Source organism: Agelaius tricolor, unplaced genomic scaffold (assembly GCF_023055355.1).
Source record: "Agelaius tricolor isolate 1412-34295 unplaced genomic scaffold, bAgeTri1.0.p SCAF_2, whole genome shotgun sequence".
Lineage (NCBI taxonomy): Eukaryota > Metazoa > Chordata > Aves > Passeriformes > Icteridae > Agelaius > Agelaius tricolor.
In genome coordinates this window covers 81,811,753-81,837,152 of record NW_027269262.1, presented here as the reverse complement: position 1 = coordinate 81,837,152, position 25,400 = coordinate 81,811,753, and the positions used below count along the sequence as shown (strand labels likewise).

General features: G+C 32.6%; 1 protein-coding gene across 3 annotated transcripts in view; it reads right to left on the bottom strand.

Annotated features, from left to right (window-relative positions):
• Positions 1–25,400, bottom strand: part of CSMD3 (CUB and Sushi multiple domains 3) — a 592,443-nt gene that overhangs the window by 72,451 nt on the left and 494,592 nt on the right. For all 3 annotated transcript variants that reach the window (XM_071421704.1, XM_071421705.1, XM_071421706.1), the window contains 10 exons: positions 24,948–25,064; positions 20,429–20,638; positions 18,784–18,972; positions 15,383–15,560; positions 13,185–13,330; positions 10,165–10,245; positions 8,901–9,014; positions 4,439–4,627; positions 3,902–4,048; positions 1,223–1,411 (listed from right to left, as the gene is read on the bottom strand). In XM_071421704.1, coding sequence (XP_071277805.1) covers positions 1,223–1,411; positions 3,902–4,048; positions 4,439–4,627; positions 8,901–9,014; positions 10,165–10,245; positions 13,185–13,330; positions 15,383–15,560; positions 18,784–18,972; positions 20,429–20,638; positions 24,948–25,064 — 1,560 coding nt within the window. The remainder of the gene's footprint in view (positions 1–1,222; positions 1,412–3,901; positions 4,049–4,438; positions 4,628–8,900; positions 9,015–10,164; positions 10,246–13,184; positions 13,331–15,382; positions 15,561–18,783; positions 18,973–20,428; positions 20,639–24,947; positions 25,065–25,400) is intronic.

The window sequence follows — 25,400 nt, the reverse complement described above, 5'->3', positions numbered from 1 at the left end:
GGGCCAGCATTTAGCAGTGCCTAAAATTAATATCCACTTGCAAAATAATTGTAACATGCAAACATTGATTACAATCCTAAGCAACAACAAATTCTACAATATTGCTTATTCATGTAATGGACATAATTCACATCCTGTCTCTTTCACCAGTCAGTAAAATACATATCAGATACATTCTAGCTGCAATCTGAGGTGTTCTATATCTACCATTGGGGTTAATTACTCCTTCAGTACTCAAAAATCTCCATTAGGACTTGATACATTTTGAGTCATATTATCCATGTTAACAATTAATCTTGTGGCACAAGAAAAATATATCTGTCCCTTAACCCTAAATTTTTAAGAAACAAGATGCAAACCAGCAAGGCATGATAACAGACTTTTATATAAATAACAGATCTCCCAGAGGTCACCCAATGATATTTCAGTTTACAACAGTTTTGAGCTGAATTTCATATTTGTGGAAACTTGCACAGAAAAGTTGCCCAGAGAAGTTGTGGATGCTGTATCCCTAGAAGTGCTGAAGGCCAGGTCGGACTGGCATGAAGCAACCTAGTTGAGTGAACAGTGTTCCTGCCCATCCCAGAGGGATTGCAACTAAAACTCTAAGGTCACTTCCAAGTAAACCCTTGTATAATTTTATGAGAATTACCTTTTAGTTAGGGAAAAACGTAAAAAAAATCAGGAAAATTTATTGCCACATCAGATACTTAGAGAGGAAAAAATTACAAATAGGAAATATCCAAAATTCCCTAAAAATAGAACTATCACAGAAATGTTTGGTCACTATATGTCAGCTTAGGCAACATTGTTAATCAAACTGAAACATTAAAATCTATTCCCTTTTCACAAACTTTGGAACATAGCTCCAGTTCCAAAGATATACATTAAAAATATACACAGTCATTGGAAAACCTTAGTCATATTAGTTCTCAAAGAAGAACAGCATTTTAAAGACTTATGTGAAATTTCAGAAATTGTTATTGGACCAAAATGAAGTTCTTAAATATTCTTCACTGAATATTAAAGCAGTGTTTTCTGCATGTCAGTCTTATTAGCTCCACTTGAAATACGGTTTCTTAAAAGTGCATTTTTTTTTATGAGGTTGAAACATTTTGGCACAGATGTATGACCATGAAACATTTCCCTTCTATTCATTTTAAGTCAGAAAAGAAAAAGAAAGTTTCTTGGAGTGTAACTTTTTTTTAACAAAAGCATTTACCTTGACAAGCTGGGACTGGAACATCCCAGGAGTAATACCCGTATGGAGACTTCCTGCACACAGCAGTACTTTTCCCAATGAGCCGAAAGCCGCGGTCGCAAGCCCAGCGGACCATGCTGTTGAGCTGCCCGCCTGTCTGGCTGACAATGAAACCGTGCGGGGGCGACTCTGGGGTGCTGCAGTAGAGAGCTTGAAACATAAATATTAAAGGAATAAAATATGTGTTCGGAATTCGCGTAGCAATTCTTGAGAAATTCTGGTTGAACTCAGTGGACATCTGATCGGACACTGAGAAAGCATTGCTAAAAGTTGTATTTTATGGATTGTAATGCATACAGTGACCAATTTCACAAAATATAAAGGTAATAAAAATAGAGCTTTATAAGCTATTTACAAGATTCAGGTTTCAGTAGACAACAAAAAAATGAAGCGATAGCTCACTTTTATAATTGGCTATAGCTTTGAGGTTTGGGGTTTTTTTATCATCTTCTTATTAACTACTGAGCTTTAGTTTATGATGAAATTTATTGCAATTGTATACATTTCAGTAGTATACAAATTTTTGAAAGAGGGAAATAACTAGTACATCCTGAACAAAACTCTTTTTAAATAGTCCTATTTTCTGGTCCTAAATAAGTTCTTTCATTTAAGTTCTGTAATACACTGAACTGAAGTAAAACATTAAAAATAGATTTTAATTGTATTTATGACAATCATGATAAATCCATGGCAAAAATACTGCTTTTAGTTCTTGATTTATTTAGAACACATTAAGTTTTACTGGAGTCTTATCTAGAGACTATGAAAAAGAATCATAACTCAATATGAGAGGAAAAAAATATCTCTAGGAGTTACAGTCCTTATAATCTGAAATTATTTATGTACTTAACAACTCTGACATTAAATACTGGTTACTCACTATGTTTCCTTTATCTCACTTGTTTATTGAGTACCAAGAAATTTAGGTTTGGCTGTCTTGTCATAGGAGTGGACCAGAAGTCTCTTATAACCTGGTAACAACTTTAAGATAAATTTTGTGTGTGCAAAAGTTTAACTCGGTGTCTGATTAATTTGATTAATAGCTGCAAGCCATAAAGGCTGTTTTCCCTTTTTGTTGGAAAGAAAACTGTGCTGGAAGTTTGTTTCCAAGTGCTGTCTTTATGCTTTGGAGAAATGTTGATAACTTGATATTTATTTTCTCAGGCAAATAGAGAACTGCTGCTTTACTCGTTCTTTAAACTTTTCCATGTCTCACGACTTACTTCAGGTCAATGTTTTCCTCATGTGAAAGCTTCCTCTGGCCAGAATGGAGTCATATGGCTGTTTGTTTACAAAAGATATTTATTAAACATACTAAAGCAAAGAGCAGAATCAGAACTACTGCTATATCTTTCAGACTACATACTATGAAAGTTTTTTCTTCCTTACAGTAAATGTCTCCTGACTTACACTTTTTGAAAGAACCAAAGATACCGAGACATACCAGGATTTTCTGTGTGAAACAGACCACTAAAAAATATTTCCTGTCTGCCTCTCAACAGTTTTCTCACTGCCTGAAAGGAAAGACTTTGAAGAATTTTCTCTTCTTTCTCTTTTAACAGATCCAAAATGGACTACAGGAAATGAAAATCAATGGCATATATTATTTTATGCCTAGTAAACAGTGAATTTTACCTAATGAACAACAAACATTTTAAGTCTGAGAAAACTGTACTCTCTTAAAGCGAAAGATGGAACTGATGTATTTGCAGTATATATGACCATAATTATTTTTCTCCAATTGTGAAGTAGCCAAAAATTGAGGAAAACAAAACAAAAAAAAATCAGCAGAAAGAATTTTATGCTTATTCTTTATTTCTTTATCCACCTTGTGAAATGAAACAGCTTCTATGCCAATAACTTCTCTAATATCTACAGATACTATCCCCAGTACTCTTCCTTGTGTGTATTTCATATCTTTGGTCATCATAAAAAATTTCAAATATCGATTTTGTGCAATTGCTGTAAATTACAACAAATCTACTTTAGCTTGACTAATTAAAATATTTTCCAGTAAAGTAAATATTATATAATAATTCTGTTAAAGCAATTTTACTAAAATCTAACTTTGTCAGGTACTATTTTCATGCACTATTCATAAATATGTTAATTTGAATTAATAACACATAAAATACTTGCTTTTTTACATACTAATTTATCTTTTTTAATGTTGATTGCTGCTTCTGTTGAACCTTAAATAAAAGAGTTCGAACCTTCAGGGTCTTATATTTTTCCACTTTATACCTGTTCACTCCTGCCTTGTTGCAATGCTTTCCCCTGTCCCACCAAAATTCTTAATAATGAATTGCATAAAGATCTTGTTAGAAAAACACCCTAGTATGAAGAGGTACACAAGTGCAAATAAATGGGAGGGAGAAGGGGAAGCTGCTTCTTTTATCTGTAGTACTGCCTTATGCCATTTTGAAGCCCTGTCTTTTATTAATTCTCTACAGAGCAAATGTGTGGGGTTTTTTTCCTCACAAGATGAGGGTCATTAGATTCAAATATATAGAACAGATTGGATTTCCTTTCAGTTTGGTTAATTAAGGATATCAAACATAGCTTATATTACCCTTTGCACATAAACAAATATTCCACATTGAAATTTTATGCACATTATAAAAAGTCAAATTTGCATACCTATATATCTTATCCTGAAACCTTTTTTATTGGTGCCATGATCTGCTGACCACCGGAGAAATACTTCATGGCCATTGCTGGTTATATTTAGAGAAGATGAATAGTCCCCACTGAGAGATATGAGCAATGGGCTATGACTATTTGGTCCTTGGTACAAAGGAAGGAAAAAAGAAGGACAAAAGGAGTTACAAAGTTTAAAATAACATACAATAAAACATATGCACACAATTAACATACATACAAAACTTCCTTCAAGCCAATGGCAAATTAATTTGAACTAAAAAATTGAAATATGTTATAACTGGAAATTATATATTTGCTCAAAACAAAAATTATTTCTAATTATGCCATGCAGTACAATTTTAAAATAAAGTAATCCAACAGTTCTTTTTATCATAACAAATCAAAATAATTGCCTAATTTTTTTTATACTGAAAAATTATGATATGCATAAATGATAGCAATTGGACAGAAGCAATATAAAAAACCCAATGATATAGACAAGGTATCATCCAAAGTAATGTATTCTATAGTTACCATCAAAAACTTCAAGTATATCAAATTCCTTTTCTGTCTGGAAGAATTCAAAGAACATGCTGATATTATAACCCTTTTCCACAGTAATGGTCCATGCACACATCTGGAGGTTTGGGTAGCTGTCAGGATATCCAGGGCTCAGTATTACGCCTGTTGAATCCAGACGCATTTCATTGGCTGGACAGAGCACTGTGAAACAGAAAAATTGGCAAAAAAATCTAAAGCCCATTATTTCTATTTCATGTAATTGACGAGATTTTCCCGAGTTTTAAAGAACTGCATTACTCATTCTATTTCCTTAAATTGAGAAACATGGTGATTTAAAATATGATGAAATAATTTAATTTTGAATTTATCTGGATTCACTAGGTCTACAAGAATACACATCTCATTAAATAGAAATAGTTGATATTACCATGTTATTGGAAGTTTTTTTCAAAAAATATATTTGCTTCATGATATATGAACAAATACCTTCATTATATTCAGAACCTAACACTGCTAAACAGAAGCTTTGAAATCTTTTTATACTGACAATTAACTCCTACATGAAACTGAGTTAGTCTTGAGTTACACAAGAAAAATAATAGGATCTTAGTTTTCTCAAGACCATTGGAAATAACATTGTCTCATTAATTGTGAAAATCAGGTTTTATGTTGAAAAAGTAATTGAATTATAAAGAGAGATAAAGAACACAGGAAAGCAAAGAAAGGGAGAGAAAAAGAATATATTCATAAAGAAACTTTGCAAGAATCATAGAATATTTGGGTTGGAAGTAACCTTTGATGATCATCTAGTCCAACCCTCTTCAAATGCATCCAAACTGAACTTGAAAAACTGTATCAGCCCATATATTTAAAAAATATTTGTATCTTGGTTGCAAATTAGCATCTAGATGCTAAACTTCAAGACAGTTGTTTCTCATGACCTGTTTGTTTCAATTACTCAAGAAGAGATTGAATACAGCACCTCCAACCCACTTAACAAAACTTGTATGGATGGAATCTGGCTGTCAAACTACAGTGCTGTGCCACTCGTGACACATATCTCAAGAAAATGAACAAAGTAATCCTCTCAGCTTTATACATACAAATAGACATATATTTATATAAAAATGTGTGGCAGGGAGAGCATAACAGTAATCTGGCTACACTCATTTATTTGCAGCTGGTTTTACCTTACAAACTGTCCTTAATTTCAGGATATTCTTAAATTCAGGATAATTTTCAGCTAAACATCCCTCAGGAATTTTATAGAAAATTTAAAGACTTGTTTCTGTTAAACAGATTCTCTTGGAAATCAGGGATCTAAGTTTCATGTGAATCAGAGAACATATTATCTGAGATATAGTTAAGAGATACCATTACAGAATTTTCTCAGGGTCCCCTTAATATGATGCAAAATACAGTTGGAATCTTCTTACTCTGAAATTTTCATTTTATCCTGAAAGTAGAAGCTAGTTTAAAAGAAAATTAAGGGCAAAGTTACATGCTCTGTTTGGACAATACTCTATTTTAACTAAATAAGTTGATAAAAATTGGCTAAACTTGTAGAATTTAGTGATTATTTTCACACCTAAAGGAAATCTGGAGGAATTTTAAGAAATGCTCATCCACCTGACACACAAAAGAGAAAAAACAGAGAAAAAAAATTGACATAGTTTTAAATAGCACTAAATGTGATGTAAACTAACCTGTAATAATTAAAATTACCACATAAATATTAAATATAGTTTGCATCAATAATTTTTTTAGGAATTCATCATTTGTCTAGTATATCTTTACTGCAATATATTAGATTCAAGACTAATGTTAGTCTCATGTTACTTTTGCTCAGCAGCATTCTTCAGATTTACTTATGGATTAATTTTGAATGTAGGTATTGATCTATTTCAAGTCAAAAATTAAAGAAAAATTCAATCAAATACCACTATACTGGCTAAAGCATATAAGATATGCACAAGGTTAAAGCACAGGAATTAACAGTATTAAGTTAAAAAAACCCCATATGCTCTACCCAGTGAAAAGAATTAGTACAGCAATACTAATATGAACCAACAGAAGAACTCAGACTTTTCCTTGCAAGGGACTCTTGCGTAGCATGTTATACTCTGCACAGTGAAGTGCAGCAGCTTATCCATAGACCAATGCGATGCAGTAAAATCATGAAAGACAGAAATTTTTTGGCATGCATTTTTGCTGCCTTTAGGTTCCACAAAGCTCTCTATTCATCCTTTATTACAGAAGTGGAACTTATATACTGTGATCTTCAAACTTAGACATCAGACAAATAAAAATAAAAGAAAATATGCTGCTTTCTTTTCTAGGTTGCCAGTAGGACTGGTCATTTTTAGCACAATTTGACAAATTCTTTTGCAATTTTCTTTTTCATTTTCCAAATCTAATTCTGAAGACCATTTTAATTTCATTCTGCTTTAAACAGAAATTTTAAGAGTATAGATTTAAAGTTTAGCATTGGAACCAATGTTTAGCATTCATATCTGACAGATATAAGATTAGCTACAGTAAATGAAGTCATCATTCCTGAGTTTTTGTCTTGGGTCTTGCATTGAATACAAATATGCCTTCAGCAACACCCACTGAGAGAATGCTTCAGGATCAACACATATGTCCCTATTTGCCCTATCTAATATTGCATCATTTTAACATTTAAAGCAATGCCTGGAGGTTACTATGGTTTTTCACCTATTAAATGCTATACATCTGCCAAGTAAGGATTTAAATTTAAATGGAGGTGTTGGAAGCTATTTCTAGACACATTTGTATCTAACTAAATGTCTAGATTTTCAGAAATTATCAGTGTGAAAGTTCTTATGAAGCTCACATTTCAATTTCACTTTGCATTTTTAAGAACTACACTCAGGGCTGTGAATGACTGACTTCTGCATAGTTTTGTTCATAAAATCAGGGGGAAACAGCTTATTCAGTTATAAGAGTAACTTCCATCTTCCTAGAAATGGAGGAAAAGAGTATATTTATACAAGATTTTTTTTTAATTCTCAACTGCAAGCTTAGGTGAATAATATAGTGATAATAAAGTCCTAAAAATTAATATACTGATATTTAATTTCTTAACATCTACATTGTGCACCATTTCATAATTTTAGAAAATACTTAGAAACAGTAAAATAACAAAGTTTTACTTGTAAATTTACTATTATTTATAGTAAATTAAATTATAGTAAAGTAAATTATAGTAAATATATAATTTAAATTATTCATAATTAATTTAATATTACCCAATGAATCTTTCAGCATGAGTGTTTTATGTTGGATAAACATGAGCATGAGTGGATATGTTAATGAATTAAAATTACTGTAGAAGGACACACCAAAACATCAGATTGGTAGAAAAAAACAGATGGCAGTATTTTTCATATAATACAAATATAAATCAAGCACACTTATTGTGACTGATTTGAAAAAGTATTTTAATCCTGATATAGATGTTAGAATATTAAGCTCAGGAACAGATAGATCACAAAAGTATATCACAGAAAGTAGCAGAATTCAAAATGGCTTTTTTTTTTATATAACTTATACTTTTATGAGGCTGTGGTGTTTTGGTTTGGTATTTTTTTCTTGAAAACGCTTTATCATACATGTTTATAACTCTAGGTCCTTATTTATCTTTACAGATATAAATGGAAGAATAAGTAGCATAACATAAACTCATGCCCACTGCTGGAACTGCAAAGAGATTCCATTTTTTTAATGAAGCATGTGCAAGGCCGATCTTCATTTGTTTCCTAATCAGTTTGGGATGAAAGAAAGATTTATTATTTTTTTTTTTAATTATGGAAAATCTATATTCTACCATAATACATCAAATTTCACCTTAATAAATACTAGTTTAAAGTATGTAGGATGTTAGTGCCTGGTAGGACTGTAATCATTTTGACCTTAACAACGAGATGGCATTAACTCCGTGTTTTCAGTTCTCAATAGAGAAAAAGTGAGCAAACACATGCATGCACACACACATATGCAGAAAACCTGTTTCTTGGAATCCACTGAATAAAAAATGCAAGTAGTTAAAACTGCGCTGAAAAATAATTTTGTGAGCTTGTTCACCCAAATCCATGCTATGTTAATTTAGCGTCTTTTAGAATTCCCATATAAATTTTCATACTATTATGTTGTAGAGAAATGAGTCTCATTATTTACCAGACTTCCTAAAATAAAATGAAAAGGAGTTGCACAATTATTTTCACAAAGTAGAGTAGCAGCCCTTTTAACTTGTGAAGTTCATTAAAAGATTACTAATTATTTTGCATTAATATCTGACATACATGAAACAAACCAAAGAGAGATATATTGGGATAAATCATCAAAAGTCTGAAATAGTTTCAGTATGCTGTTTTATATAAAGAGATGCAGAAGTTATTTAAGGAATCACCACTGAACTGGTATGGCAGCAGGAAAATAAAAAGGAAAAAACCTTGACAAGTAGGTGGTGGTCCATCCATCTGAAGCCGTTCCCCTAGCCGGCATGTCAGAATCTCATTACCAACCAGCGTAAAGCCTGGCTGACACTGGTACCTTATTATGTCTCCTGTTCAGAAAAACAACACAGGGCAAAACACACAAACAAAATAAGCATTAAACAGCAATTAACTGGGACTTTTAGCTTTGAAAACATTATTGATTAATGAAGTTTCTTACCACCATATTATACAATGGGCTAAATGACCTCTGGCATAAACAACTTTGATTAGTCTAAGAAATGTGGTAAATGAGCTTTGTGTTGCACACTGTGTTGCATCTATCATTCCTTTCCAACACATTATTTATTAGATAGTTTGCTAAGTTGTCTGGGTTTGACTGATGTTATGTGAACCAAATGTCCATAGAGCTTTAAGCAATATAATTTATAGGATAAACATTATGGAACTAAATAAAGGTCTAAGATCAAGTCAGTAATTCATACAATCCTGAGGGAAAAAATTAAATAGCAAATGGTTTTGTTTATGTCATCTAAGTCTGGCACTCTGAGAATAAGAAATTTTCATTTTTTAATTAAGAAACCAAAAATTCATGTAGTTTTATGCACCAATAAAAGTAAAAACCTGCATATTCCAGAAGTTCTCTTTGACCCATATTACAGAGAGAAAACGAAAAAAAAAAGTAATTTCTCTTTGTGACCTATGTAAGTAATCATATATTGGTGCATATACTAAAAAAAATTATTTTCTTTACCGTAACATGAGCAAAACTATCTCACCAGACATCTGAAATCAGATCATAAATCATATTTCTTTGAACTATAAGTGGCTAAGTAATATTATTGACATGTCTCAGAAAGTCAGAATATCATCCCCTTCTCTGAACCTCATAACTTTTACAAATTTGATTTTACTTTTTAGGTCACAGAACCTTAATTCTGGCATTGAATGTATGATTGTCTACACAGTTTTTTATGGGTTATTTGTTTGTTTCAGCGAAATATAATGTTTTATATTAAATACTATGAAAAATGTACTTTAAAATTAAGTCAATTACAAAGAGTTATTGTATTACTTATATGTTATCTCTGAAACATGGATGGGATTCAGGATGCGTAAGAAAGAGGAATGATTTCTTAAAAAAATGTATTTTCAAATAAAAATCTAAAATATTACAAGTATGATTTCCATTCTGAAAAGCACCCTGTGCACAGCAAGTTTATTTCATAAACAAATGTTGTGTTTTTATATTAATATTACCTATTTCAAATTCGTCATCCTCAGCTAGAATTTCAGCATTTGGTACATTTGCTGGAGGTTGGCAGACACGGAGCTGATAGGCTATAAACAGGAACAAAGCACAGTTGACATTCTCAAGTAGAGTTATCATAGCCATGCAATAACAGATTTAATATCCTCATTAGCAGGATAAACATAAAAACTCAATTTATATTGAAACTTTCAAAAGAATCAAAATAAAGGAAATGAAAATATTGGAAGTTGTGTCTGTATTCTCAATTAGTTATTTGGTTTTAGTGGTGAAATCCTCTCCATAAAAAAGATAAGAAGTTTATAAGTGGTTGCCAATTTTCTCATTTGAGCAATTCTAGTCAAAAAGCAAATATTTTTGTACTTTTCAATCATTGTTTTGCTTGTTGGTTTTTTGGGGGTTTTTTTTCACGATACAATTTTATTTTTGAACCCTTCGACTTTTGAAACCTTGCAATAAATACAAGTTTTGGAATTCCAAAGATTCTACATGGAGGCAGCATAACTAATGGACAGGAGCATTTTTAATGTGAAATTTCCTAATAAATAAACAGTTGTGGAGTACACCTAACCTGCAGATAGTGTCAGAGAATAATCCTGCTTTCAAAATTCTCATTTGAAGTTTCACACGAAATAATGTTCTCAGATTTAGCACATTATGCAACAGCCAGGCAAGACAAACACATCAAATAAATAAAAAATAAGTAGGAAGTGTATGCAGAAGTGGTGCAGACTGATTTTTCCCCTAGAGATCCAATGAAAATGGGCCCATATTTGGAGACAGACAAAATACAATCTGACTTTAATACAATTAGGACAGAAATCTGGTAAAAGAAATCACTTTGACATATTTTTACCTAAAAAAGTGGACTCTTTCCTGTGTTAAAGTCTATGTTCAGGATGAAGTATGCTTGGTTTTCATTAATATTGCATTTTCATACAGCATTGGTTTATAGCATTTCTCTTCAGCACAAAATACCATCTATTTATAGCAGGTGACAGTTCAGCTTCAGTAATACACATTCTTGGCTGCTTTGTGTGATTAGATCCTTTAATTGGTCAAACTTTTAAAAATCATAAAATTTATACCATAAGTAAGACCTTTTGTTACTAATGAGTCACGCTTATTTGATATCTTCCTATTACACCTTTTCCTCACTCAGGTAATGAAGATCTACTTAAATCAGTGAGTCACAAAGCCAAACCAATAAAACACACTAATTAAACATGAAACAGCTTTGCTGTTTGCATCTTAAGAAAATTAATAATAAAAATCATGAACATAATTAAAAATTGATTCAATAAAGAAGTCCTACAAATTACCTCAAATGTCTCTCATTATAGGGTAACAGGAGTATCATTAATTAATGATAATCCCAAATCATTTATTTTAAATCCCAAAATCATTTATTTTAAAAAAATTTGATTCCTTGCATTTATTTGACTCCTTGACTGCCTTTCCTTCATTACTATAAATTTTGTTCAGCTGATATGAAGGATCACAGACTCCAAGATACAGAGAGATTTATTTGTCTTGACAACATTAGTACAAAAATAGTTTTAAGTTTCTTTATAAGTAATCTTTGTGCTGCTCAGTTTGCATCTTTATTGCACATTAGAGCCCACACCTGTGTTTTCTTTTCACAACAAAAGAAACAAGCAAAAGGGGATCTTTAGAGACAATTTAATACTAGCAAATTACTGGACCAGAAGAAATAGCCTTAAGTTACTCCACATGAGACTGGATATTAGTAAAAATGTGTTATCCAAAAGGGCTGCCAAGCACTGGAACAGGCTGCTCAGGGAAAAGGAGGAGTCACCATCATTGGAGGTATTTACAAGACATGTGCTATTTATCAACATGGTTTAGTGGCAAAATTGGCAGCGTTGGGTTTATAGTTGGACTTGACGATTTAAAAGGTCTTTTCCAATCTGAATAATTCTATGATTCCATGAGCATTTTAGCATATGTTTAGTCATATATTGATATGTTAGTAGTTAGTCCAATACATATGGACTCATTAATGAATACAAAATGTCATTTTGTCCTTTGCAGTTTGATACATGCAATATGGATGCCAAGATTTGGAATGGAAATTCTGATCCCTCTCTGCCTAGCCCTGCTGGAGTCTCTATTCCATAATCAATTGCTGGTGGTTTTTTTTCATTGTAGGCTTTATGTATTTTTCTGTTTTGTTTTCCTTAGCTTAAAGTTCCATTAAGTCCATCAATTCTGTCTATCTGTACTCACCACTGTCTTTAATAAGTCAAAAAGAAAATCTTCTAGTCACAAAATTTGACCAGCATCCAGAAAACAGGATGTAGTGTGTTCAAATTTCCTAGGATGTCCAATCCAATGGGCCTTCACAAAGCACCTCAACCCACCCTTACTTCTTAATCTGTTTCCTTGTAATTAATAGCAATGTACAAGACACTTGGCCACAGAGGGTCTGGATGACTACAAAAAGAAGTAGAATTCAGTGAATTAATTCATACACATTTTCATTCAGTCAGTATTTAATTCAAGGGCAGATTAATGTTAACTACACTATGTTGCTCACTATCATTGAACTATATAGTGTAGTAAACAATATATCATAGGTATAGTTCACTATCATTGGTATCTCTACAAAAACAACATCTCAAAATATCCAAATTTCAAAAAGAAATTTAATGTCCTCCAAAAACATTTAGGTTGCAAAGGAATTTTAGAATCATTGTAAAAAGTAAAAGAATGTGCACCTTGAACTTTGATGCTGCCTTCTTTGTTCATGTCTCATCATAGTGCAGTCTTTTTATTTTGTTTGACTAATAGTAAATTTAATATCTGGTCAAGAAAATAAATGATTTTTCATCATTCATGTTAGTCTTTCATGTGTTTGCTTTACCCTAGTAGTGGTCAATCATATTAATAATAGCAACTCTTAGAAAAAGCAACTGATTTTTTTTATGCCTTGTCTTCCTCCAGTGACCAGTAAAAACAGTGAAAAAGTTTAATTTATCACACTTACCATGATAACTAAGTACAAAGAAGCCACTGGTAGTAAAGTCACTGTGAAACTTTATCAGAATCTGATTGGAAGTGCTATAGACTGATTCTAGTGCAGTGTTGCCACTAAATTGTCCAATTTGAGGGGAAGTTTGGTCTGGTCCATCCCTAAGAAAAACAAACAGAATAATTTTTTTTTCTTTCTCTGGTCCAAAAATTTAATATGATTTCTCCAAATTTTAAGTGAATGTAGTAAAATTTCCCTAGATTACACTAAAAGGCATGAGACAACTAAAATAAGATAAACCAGACAACAATGGCTGAAGACCTTCTCATATCCTGTATGTGGACTGAATACTAATTCAACCACCTTTTGAAAGTCAAATTCTTATTTTCTAATAAAAATTTCAGCCAATTCAAAATTACTGAATTTGTGATTGTAGTTCATCTACTTGCCATAACCTCTGATCACATTTTTGTATCTCTAAGTTCAAATGTGACTATCAGAAAATAAATGAAATTAATAACTGTTCATGTCCATCAGTCTTTTGAATCTGATAATTTATAGGAAAATTAAGAGATAACTAGTGTTGTTATAATTAATTTAAAGAATAAATTAAAAATACAAGAATGAATATAATCTTTGGCAAAAATAGACTCAAAATGCTTACAGACTGCTGAATACAAGATTCCCCTTGAAAACTGCATGTTGACATCAATAAATGCACATTTTATTTCCAATGCTTATTCTAAGTTACTTTTAGATATGCTATATTGTCAGCATATTTTAACCTAGCTTTCACCCCCTAATTAATAGTTTTAATGTTTTTATTTATAGTTTATAGTATATATGAATAGATAAGAATTGATTTAAAGTTATTTTTGTGAAGGATTCAGAGTTTTCTCAATCAATGCGTTGCTCTGTTATGAATTTTATATAAATGGTCATGTCTTTTTGATTCAGGTAGTGTCATGGTTTACCACTACAGGTAGATATTAATATAATTTTTGGTAGCTGAAACCAAAATTGAGTATGATATGCAGCTGAATAATTTCTTGAATCCTTCTTCATATGAATGTACTGATATTATTTTGTACTATTTATTATAGTTTCGACAATATATGTACTGCTCAAAAGATCATTGTTACCTTATGGAGAAATGAAACACTCATTTCAACAGAAAATTTAAATCAAAGATAATACTAAACAACAGTGGAACTGTACAGAGGACAGCATCATGATACAAGAGTATTAAATGTTCATCCTTATTTCCTTCCAGATTAGAATTGTCAAATAGCAAGCAATAGATGATTAAATTTAAAGTTGTTTTTTTTTCAATAGTTATTAGCATAATATATTTTAAAAAAACAAATAAAAATACAGATATGTTTTATTTTGAAAATTTTGTAGTAATATGTTTCTCCAAATTATGGCACATTGACCCTTTCCCTTCTGTTTTAGCAAGGAAGTTGTATGATTTGAAGCATTTGAATTGTGAATAAAAGGGGCTTTTTTTTGCATTGGAAAGTGCTATAAAATTTTTAATAAAAAGTATCCCAGAAATGGTATAGGCTACATAATTAAATAGCCATCATGTATACAATTTTTACACATGTGTACAAATGAGGACTAAAGCCATTAAATGTCTTCAAATACATGGTGGAGGCATTAATGTGATAGGCTGCTGCTGAGGGTCATCATGCAGAGCCATGACAGACATGGAATCAAGTACACAGAGGATAAAATTTGTTTACAGTTATTGTAAGCTCAATTTGCTTAGTCACAGCCAAATCAAAAAGAGCCTCTCATTTTATGTACTCTTAAGAATAAAAGAAGGCAACTTGGAAGAAATTAATGAAGTGTTGCCCTGCTTTAGTTTCTAGTAGCCTTTCCTAAAACACTAATACATACATCTGAAACTCCTTATCACTCCTTTCTTAAGTAGTATTTCTCTTGATTGTTGATGAGCTATTAGAGCATACCTCTGTATGCTTTTCTTTGTTGGCAAACTGAGAAACACTATTATTGTTTTTGATTTCTTGTCCAGTGCTATCTAGAGAGAATGGTCCATTGGAAAACATGGATTGGTGCAACTCACTCATTTCTCCTAGAGAGAACACCAGTTTCAAGGGGAAAATCAAAAATATATTCTTTTAAATTACTATTTGGTTATATAGTGTCACATGAAGATTAAATAAATGCCAAAAGTGTTTTCTTACCAGACAGTTATGAAATCATATATTGGCTCTGTTTGGAGAACTGTGAAATTGATGTAGATTCCATTCCCAGGTGGTACTCTTACAAGCCAGAAGCAGTCTTGAAAGTTTGGATACTCATCAGGGTATCCTGGAGAGTATATGGTGCCATTCATTGCAGTTATGTTTCCTCCACACAGAGCTATAAAAAAGACACTTTTTAAAAATAGCCAGTAAATGCTTTTTGCATTTTACTTAGATTATATCAAAGCTCTAGTTTTGACCACATTTGGTACACTTAACTTCATTGCATATGACCATTCCTGTGCAAAGAAAACAGATTTTGTTCAGCTTTGTGCAGATTCAGAAGTCAATTTTGACAGTATTTGTCAAATATAAAAGTTAAAAAAAAAAGTAATTCAGATGCAACAAATACTATCAGAAATGGAATTTAATAAATACATATACATATAGGTGGAAATTCCCTACGCAACTGAAAATTACGTTGTTAGGGCTTTGTGCAAATTTCAGCTACAAATCAGCAACAAATCACACTAATTAATTTTGGTTGGCTATCTTCTTGTGACCATAATTTCATGTATGGTCACAAGAAGATAGCCAACCAAAATTAACACATGAAAGAAGGCACATACAAGGTTGAGGAGTGGGTGAAGATTAGAGGGGAACTCCAAAATTCAAACATTGTGTCCAACAGTAGGAGTAGTAATTTTGCATTTATGGATATAAATTCTGGTAGATAAAGTAAGAGTCCTCTCTGTAATACATGTGAAAGAGTGCTAATTTTAGACATCATACAGTGCAAGAGGGACCATACAGATTCTGGACTTTCATAACTCTCTATTTCTGGAAAACTATTAGTCCAAACTAGATTATTTTCTCCGTACAGATTTCAGATGTATGTGGAATATGACACCCTCTGGTTATTACAGAAGAGAAATGTTATACAAGCCTAGCTCTGGAAAAGTAAGCAAAGCTTAAAATTGTATAATTTGCTTTATTTCGCATACATTTATTTTGCTCACTCCACCCCACAAGGTGCATGGTATGGCAACACAGATTTTCTAAAATATGCTTACAAATCTTCAACCAGAGCAGTTTTGACATAAACATTTGACATATAGGAATTATGCATCATTTGTATTTAGCAAAACCATATGCTATGGTTTCTGTTTATAAACTTTGGTGCTGAACTGTAGGGTAAGAAGTGATGCACAGTGACACTTCAACCATTCAGACTCAATGCCTGGGCACTGCTTTTCTTCAGCTTCAACCTTAAAGGCTCAAGGGGGTTTGAGCAGTACAGATGGAAATGGTTTTTCAGCCAGCTCTTAGGGGAGTGAAAACATGGTCTGACGATTGCCAGGGAACAAGACTTCTTGGAAAAGGAGAGGAAACAGAATCCAAACAGGTTAAAACAAGGAAGATGAGTTTAGAAGGGTCAGAGAGTGCTAGATGATGCTGAACACAGGTTAAAGGGATATTAGGTGCATGGGGATGCAAGAAGAGAATAAAACTGTTTAAACAGAAGCAAGTTTAGTCCTATTTAATTCAGATTGTCTGCTTCAAGAAATCTGAGGAATTAAAAAAGCCTTGTCCTACAATAAAGACATGAAAGCAAATACAAATTCAAGACATGCCATGCATTTCTGGTACTAGGTGTACACAAAAATGCCAACTTCATTTTAATGCTTTTGAACACAAAGCCTTTATCTTAATTCAAACCAAGTGAAACTAGAAGATAACTCTTTATTCTTTTCCTGCAACAATAAAACAAAACAAAACAAAACAAAAACCCCCAAATCAACTCAAAAATATCTGTAGCATATAAAAATGTCACAAACCCTTCACTAAAAATACCACAGTAAGTATCAGCACAAACCCCCATGTAATTTAAGAAATTTGTCTAGGGGTTAAATAGTGTTGACAGTCTGTAATTATGCAGAAAATATGCATCTTAGATCTCTTTTATCAAGTTGGTGGATTTTTTAATCTTCACTTTTCATATCAAATTAAGTAGAAACAAAGAACATTCAGCTACTGTTCAGGAACTTCATAAAAATTGATACTCAGAGAAACAACATGCTTTGGACATCTTAAAATTTTCTAATTAAATTATTGGTTCCAGTAAGGTATTTCAAAGAAACGGAATCTCTGCATTCAATAAATTGTTTTGATTGTGAGGCACAGAAAATACAACAAGAACTAACTAACAGGAAAAGCTAAGTGTTTATCAGTTAAGACATGAACTATGAAGGCATTACTACTCCACAAGATCCAGAAAACGGGTGGTGAAACTTAATTATAATGAATTTACTTCTTCCCCTTTCAAAAAAAAATGACAGTGTGGGTGCCATCTGTCTTTTATATTATAAGGCCTCCTCTTCTGAATTCAGCACCAGTTAGGTCTTAATTTACCTACCAAACCTCCCCAACAGCCCTAAGGTTCACTTGAGTCCAGCAGGAATTTTGAATAATGAAGCTTTTCATTCAAGTACCTAAATTTGGGTACATGGTGCAAAATATAATGAAAAAATCTAGGAAACAGGGGAGCTTTTTATTTTCTATTTGGGTGGTTGCATTTGGCTTTGGAGATTTTTTGGTGATGGGGTGCTGTTGTGCTGTTGTTGCGGGTTTTTGTTTGGGCATTTCTCTCCTGTGTGATACTGAGGATCCCATTCTCAATGCTGTTTCACCATTCAATAGGAAGGGGAGCTGGGCCTTTAAGTGGAGCACTGACCTTCTTTGGCCTGCTGCTTAGAAACAAGTTCCTTTCAATATAGCTAGGGAAGAGATAAACACTTCTACAGAACCACCACAGTCATTCTGTCTACTTAAAATTATAGCTGTGTGCAAGTCACAGTTCCTGGACCCTTCTTTTTTGTTTCAAGCACAAGTGAAAAAAACAAATGTAAAAGGTCAAAAAAATGTAATTTAAAAAAAATTTCAGAAAAAAAATATATGTATAAATGATTTTACAGAGCACTGGCTGGAATACAATTTCACTCTAGACCACCTTTATCATTTCTTACTAACTGATAAGAAAGAACATAAGTGGCCAGAATTGGTAAATTCAATTTTTGAAGATATTTTTCTTAATTTAGTCCACAGTTTTTACTTCATTGCCTCACCTAGATTAAAAGTGGCATGGGTCTCCATATTCTAGACCTTAAGCTTAACCTTCCAAAAGCAAACATTGTATCTCAGATAAGTTTTAAGAGATTGCACATTGCAAAACATTTCATCTTCTCTGCTAAAATTTTAATGTGCAAAATTGAATACTTCCTTTGCAAAGACTACACTGTAAATGTACAGGTCTCTATAAATCAAAAGCTGAAACGACTTCAGTTAACAGTCTTAGGAAGACTTTCAAATGATGAAGGGTTTATAGGTCACCTGGAACATACCTTCACATCTGGGGAGAGGATGATTCCAGTTGCGGCTGATGCCATGAAGACAAGTTAGAGCTGAATTTCCAATCAATGTGTAGCCAGGAAAACACTCAAATGAAATAGTTTGTCCCACAGTAAAGTCATTTCCAATAACAAAACCATTACGAAATGGTCGAGGATCAGGACAGCTTTGTAGCTGATATGCTGAAATAAATAATAATAAGGGTGGAAAATCAGTAAAATAAAAATTCTGATTATCTCAAAAATAAGACCTTTTAATTAGAATAAAAATAAAAGCCTATATGATGGGAACCAAAGTTTCATGATGCTCGTGATCAAATAATTGATTTTACTCCTGGAGAAGTACAGTGAAACCAGCTACACTTCTGTGCTGTTAAGTAACATTTATTTTTGCTGTTTGAAGATACTATTCTGAGATAGATGAAGTGCTTTTCTGGTCCAATAGGAGTTGTCAGGTTTTACATTCTTCTGTTTAAGGGAAAAGAGAAACAAACATGTCTATACTTTTATTTCTTTTTCCCAGAAGAATTAAAAGGCTCTATAATGAACTGGAATATCAAAGACTTTATAGTGAACAAGTCCAATTTGAAAACAAGCTTTTCTCACACATCTTGGTGATTTTTTCCAAGAAGATTTGAAGCATTGTCTTCTTATTACCAATGTGAGAACAAATAAGCTGTGTACAGTCTGAAATATAAGAATATCATGTCGCATATATTTGAAAGAATCAATTTTGTCTTATGTGGTTAAAACACAGAAAAGAACTTACCAGTTTTTTGACAAATGACAACATCTCCAAAATTATTACTGTTACTATTAATAGTATATGGTCTTAGGTTTTTACTGTCCTTAGCACTTTAGGCCTCAAATTGACTTTTTCTTTAAAAGCTAATTCTTTTTACAGTGGCTCACTTCCAGAATGTTACACGGAGTTCAAATCAATTTGGACTTGTTACTATTAAAAGAGTAATAGGAGACTGCTCTAAAGTAAAATCTCTTTAAATCACTCTTAGGTGTTATTCGTATAATGAAAACAAGTCTACTTTAAAATACACATTTGACCTTTTTTCATGAACAGTGGTGATCTAATCCCTTTTAAATGAAAATGCAATTCTATAAATAGAACTATGATCTCGTGATCTTCACCAGCTCAGCATGACCTACTTGGGTACAAAAGAACAAGAACCTTCAGGAAAGGGTGAACTAGGAAATAAAATGGATTTGTTGATTTTTGGGTTGGCATTAATTTGCACAAGCCTACATTTATCCAGTAATACAAAACAGTATTTAGACGTATACCTTCCAGAACCCATTACACAAAATTAAAACTCCAGTATGCTTCCAAACATTGAATAGAGATGTTTCTTTTGCAAAGGCATGCAATGTAAATTAATATGCCAACCAGCTTCAGATATTGGCAATTATGTGTTTGCTGACATTTACCTGATTTGAATGAAAAAATATGCAATTAATTGGTTTTTTTATCTTAACTTTCTAAATTCTTCTGTTTTATCTCAATGTTTAAAGCTTGGCACTGAAACACATAGAATTTTTCATACTTATTTTTAGGAATCCCCAAAACTCCATAAAATCTATAATAGCCACCTTGCTCTCTCTCATTAAAATGTCCAAATCTCACCTTGATATACAATATGAAATCCTTGTTTGTTCTGTGAGTAATCACTGTGAAAGTATAGGCTGGTTTCATGAGTTGTGCTGAACAGAGAAGCTGGTAGCTGAGGGCCACTTAGTCTTCCAATAACAGTGCTAGTTTCTGTAGATCCACTCCTAACCTCTAAGTAATCGTGTATGGTCTCCGTTGAGAAATTCAAAAATTGCAAATGGACACCTGAAAAACATTGTCAGTAAATAAACACCATCAGCACCAAAACCAGGAGGGAAAATAAAGTGTGTTCATTTATACTGATAATTGCAGAAAATAACCAGGTGGAAATCTATGTGCCGCCTGGCAAGCATCTGTGTATTTCACAGTTCTGATGCGTGTGGGGTGCACATCTGCCAGCAATCTTTAAATTGGACTAGATGGTGAGCAGAAAGGCCTCAGGTCCAGCTCAGAGTATCAGGCAGGCAGAGCCTCTGCTGGTACCCCAAGGATTCATGAAAGCAGAGTGCATGGGAAACACATGTGAGTGTTACACACACACACACACACTGTGGTATGTGATGGTTTTGGTGAAAAAAATTTCTGATTATTTGGTTCAGTAAGGAATAGGAGGGCAGCTTACTATCTATTAGCAAGTTATCTCTCCTAGTCTGGTGATGTATTACAAAAATTATGCAGCCTGAGAAGAAAATTCTATGCACTGAATAATTATAGGGCTCTTAAACATTTTCCTGCTTATAACATTTTTTTATATAAGTTAAAACCAAGAAAATTTGCATTTTGTCTGAATCTATTGCAACTATGGCATGATAATGCAGTAGTTTCACTAGAAAGACGATTGAATCCTACTGGTATTTCTGGCAAAGACAATCAACACAATTTCATATAAAACTGAAAGTAAAAGATATAATGTCAGATAAATTACTGAAAGTCATGAATAGTTTTGTAACTCCTGAACTGTAATACCTAAATAGTGTTTCTCACTGTCTTTTAGAACTTTCCCCTCAGATATTATGTAAAGTTTATAAAAGATTTTCTGAAGCATGAAACATTTTATATGCAAGTTATGTGCATAATTCAATTACTGTTACCCTGATAATTTGTTTTGCTTTATCTGAAGACAGTTTCAGTGATAAGAAAGCATTTTTAAGTGTCATTCTTTGACTTTGTCATCCTTCCAAACATTTCCTACACAGAGAACCAAGCTATATTCAATCTTTGCTCTTTCTCTACCATGATTCTTTGGCCTTTCATTTGATCCTGTGAGCCATACACTTATCCAAAGTTTAAGCTGTCATTAACAGCTGCCAGCTCCTGTGACTTTGCTGTCAGATTTTTCCTCTTTCATGAACTTTCTTTGATACAAAAGTATAAATACATTTTCACAAATCATCCTGCTCTCTGTATTACACTGTCTTTCTCTTCAAGTTTCTGAACCATATCAATCTTCAGAAGTATTCATCCCTTGCTCTGCCAGTAGCACCTGCCTCTATTTGTCTGAAACTTCAGCTTGTTAGACTGATTTACTTTTTTTCCTGTGTCTTTTTGCAGTTTGGACATCCTGCTTGAAAGAGTAGTTAATATATTTATATAAGCAAATAAACAGTGTCCTTGGTAAAGACATTACACCATTAGCTAATATACAGTGGAGAGCTCATGATCTGTAACTTATAATTGGGAGAAAGCCTTTCTAAAAAGAGTTAAACAAGTGAAAGTCTATAGAAGGTTCCCATGATGTTGTTTTTGAGTTTTTCTATTTACTACACAGAAGAGTTGGACATACCTCCACTAGATCAGAGTCACAGCATCACTAAAACCAGTTTTAGCCATCATTCCTTCAAAAGTAATATTTTTATTTTTTACACTGAAATTTTATTTTAATATTTAATTTAGTTTCAAACATATCTCACTTAAAGAAGGTAAAAAAATCAAGCATGTTTCAATCAGCGCAGCTTTAGTTTTCTTCTAGGAAATGAATAATTTCATTTTCCTATACATGAACTGGAAAATAGTTCATAAATCCAGTGAATGAACTTCAGTTGGTACAAAGCAGTTCAGAGCTACTGATTTTGGTGGTTAAACTTACTTATCCAAGAAACTGTTTCCAAAACTTCAGTAGCTCAATCTCCTGCCTAATGGAAGTCAAACTAAATAGTATGTTAACAATGTAGAGTGTAAATAGCAGTCTGAAGAGTTAAGTTAGAATTATTGGACACATAAACCTGGCAGACTGCAAGCAAAGAAAATGGAGTAAGGAGGCAGTATGGGAAGAGAGACAGGATAGCAGTAAAGTGAGGGAAGAGGCAGATGGCAATGTATTTGGGATAAAAAGACAGCAGGTTCTGGATGCAGTTGAACATACCATTTTGTTAAATTTGAAATTTAAGCAATATTTCAGATTTTTATTATCTCTTCTTTGTTAGCAAATGTCTTTGGAATCATCTGTCAAAATATCATGTTCCCTTATAGCTCTGAACATTCTTTTCTCCTTAGATTTGATCCAGAAATAATGTACCTACTACTGCTATAATTTTTTTTTGATAACTTAACAAGCAGAAATTTATTTGTGATTCTAGACAGCACTATGACTCATAATGAAGCACTACAAATTGTCCCATCAGGCTATCTAAAAATTCAGGTATTGGCAGAGTTTAAGTGTCAACGTTATTTCTATAAAGTGCTAAGACAAAAAAAATCAATTATTAACTGTAATCTTGTGTGTTTGAACAAAATACAAACAAACAAATTGGGTTCTATATAGAAATCCCCATTTTAATATAATGTATTTCCCCCAGATAGATTTGGTTAAGTCAATGTTACAGAACGTTTAATGTTTTTCAATATAAACAACCCATGCAGAACAATTGGCTTTCATATAAATCATAAGGGAACTAGGGATTTCTAAAAAAAAAAAATATCCACAGAAATTATTTTAAAAAGAGGAGGGAAAGAATCTGAACCTATGCAAAGGAGAATGCTATTTGGGATGTCACACTCATTCTGTAAGACCCAGAAATTCTGAATTGTCAAGTAAAGAATATGGCAGAAGATGGCAAGTATAAATTAGAAAACAATAAGGCCTGTCAAAGAAAACCAGCACACCATTCAACTAGCATATAAAGAAAAAAATCCAAGTGCACATGGTCCTCAAAAAGTGCCACATGTTATAAAAAATTAGATGGGACATCTCTACTGGCTGGCTTCAAATAACGATTTCACAATAAAATATGCATAGGATCCACCCAAAGTTGCTCAAGGTGTTAGGCAATGTAATTAAAATGCTGATAGTATCTATACAAAACCATAGTGAAATAAGAGAAGTTCTAGTAACTTGAAAAAGTCTGAATTTATATTCACCTTTAAGACAACAAAAAGGACCTGGGAAATGACAACTACAGGTTCATTGCTGTCCTTGGAAAAATTATGGAGCTTGTTTTTTTGGAGGTGATTTCCAAACATATAAGAGACAAAAAGACACTTAGGAGCATTTATCATGGATTTTCTAATAGAAAATAACAGTTAATCAACCATCATATCCTTCTATTATTAAATTGACAATGGGAGAAAAGTGTATATAATATACTTTCACTGTGCTATGGCTTTTGACTCGGTCTACAACATTCTCATCTGAAAGCTGAACATACATGAGCTTGATGAATGGAAAGGAAGTCAGTTAAAAATTAACATAACTTTGAGGCTCCAAGCATGATAATCAGGCATTCAATGGCTGGCAGCCAGTAACAAGCACAATATTCTGTGGGTTGCTATGGAAGCTTACACTGGTTTATGTCATCAGAAGAGACTTGGAAAATGAGCAGGCATCCTCAACAAATGTGTGGAGGATACTAAACTAGGGGTTACTGATGATATATTAATGACACAATTTTTGTCTGAAGAACATTAAAAAACTTAAGGACTGAGTTAATAAATGCTTTTTAAAGGTTTGCACAAGGAGAGGTGCAAAATTCTACATCTGGGGTAAAACATCCTTATCTGTTACAGCCTGGGGATGGATTAGGTGAGTAGCAGCCCCAGTGAGACAGTTCCACCAGTCATGGGCTTGATCCAGTGTTTCTGACAATTCTACTTTGAGTGGGAAGGCTTCTACATTTCTGTGCTGCTTTGAGTTTCATCTAGGATATGCAAAGAAGCTTAATGATAAAATAATTAATTAAAATGTAGCTTTAACTTCTAAATTGATTTGGTGTGAAATATTCATGATAACTATTTTTTTTGTTTGGTTTATGATTTCACAAAAAGATAAATCAGTTCTGTAAAGTTAGAAAATTGTGCTGAATTCTAATTAAACAATTTTGTCTTTATCAGAAAATGCTGGCATATATTAAATAAAAAACCAGGAACCTTGTAACTTTTCTATTTTAAATATTTCTTTTAAGATTTTGTTAACTTTTTCAAATTAATTATAATTACTTGTGGGTTTTTGCTGGCATAAAGATTAACAATATTTTAAAATCTATGTTCAGTGTTTTGCACCCATAAAAAAGCAATTTTAAATCCATAAAACAGCACATACCAAACCCAATAGGCAGTTTTATTGTCCATGTGCAATCCAAACTGCTAGGATAGTTGCCAGGAAACCCTGGACTGAGAATCACTCCACTGAAGTCTGACATGCCACCACCACATTGTGCTAAAAAAAAAAAAAAAAACCAAAAATATTTTTCAGAGGAGTCAAATGAACAAAAAACAATCCATAACATTGAAGATCCTTACAGCATTAATAATATAATAATACCTAGGGTTATATTTTGACAAATACACAAACATGTCTTTACCACTAAATATCTGTTAGAAATTAATTTACAGGTAGGTACCTTGCAACTTTGTATCAGCTCTGAGTTGCATAGATTTAACTTGGGGGGATACATACACCCAAAATAGAACAGATTACAGAATTGCAGAATCATTTAGGTTGGAAAATACCTCCAATATTATCAAGTCCAACGTTTGACTATCATCACCTTGC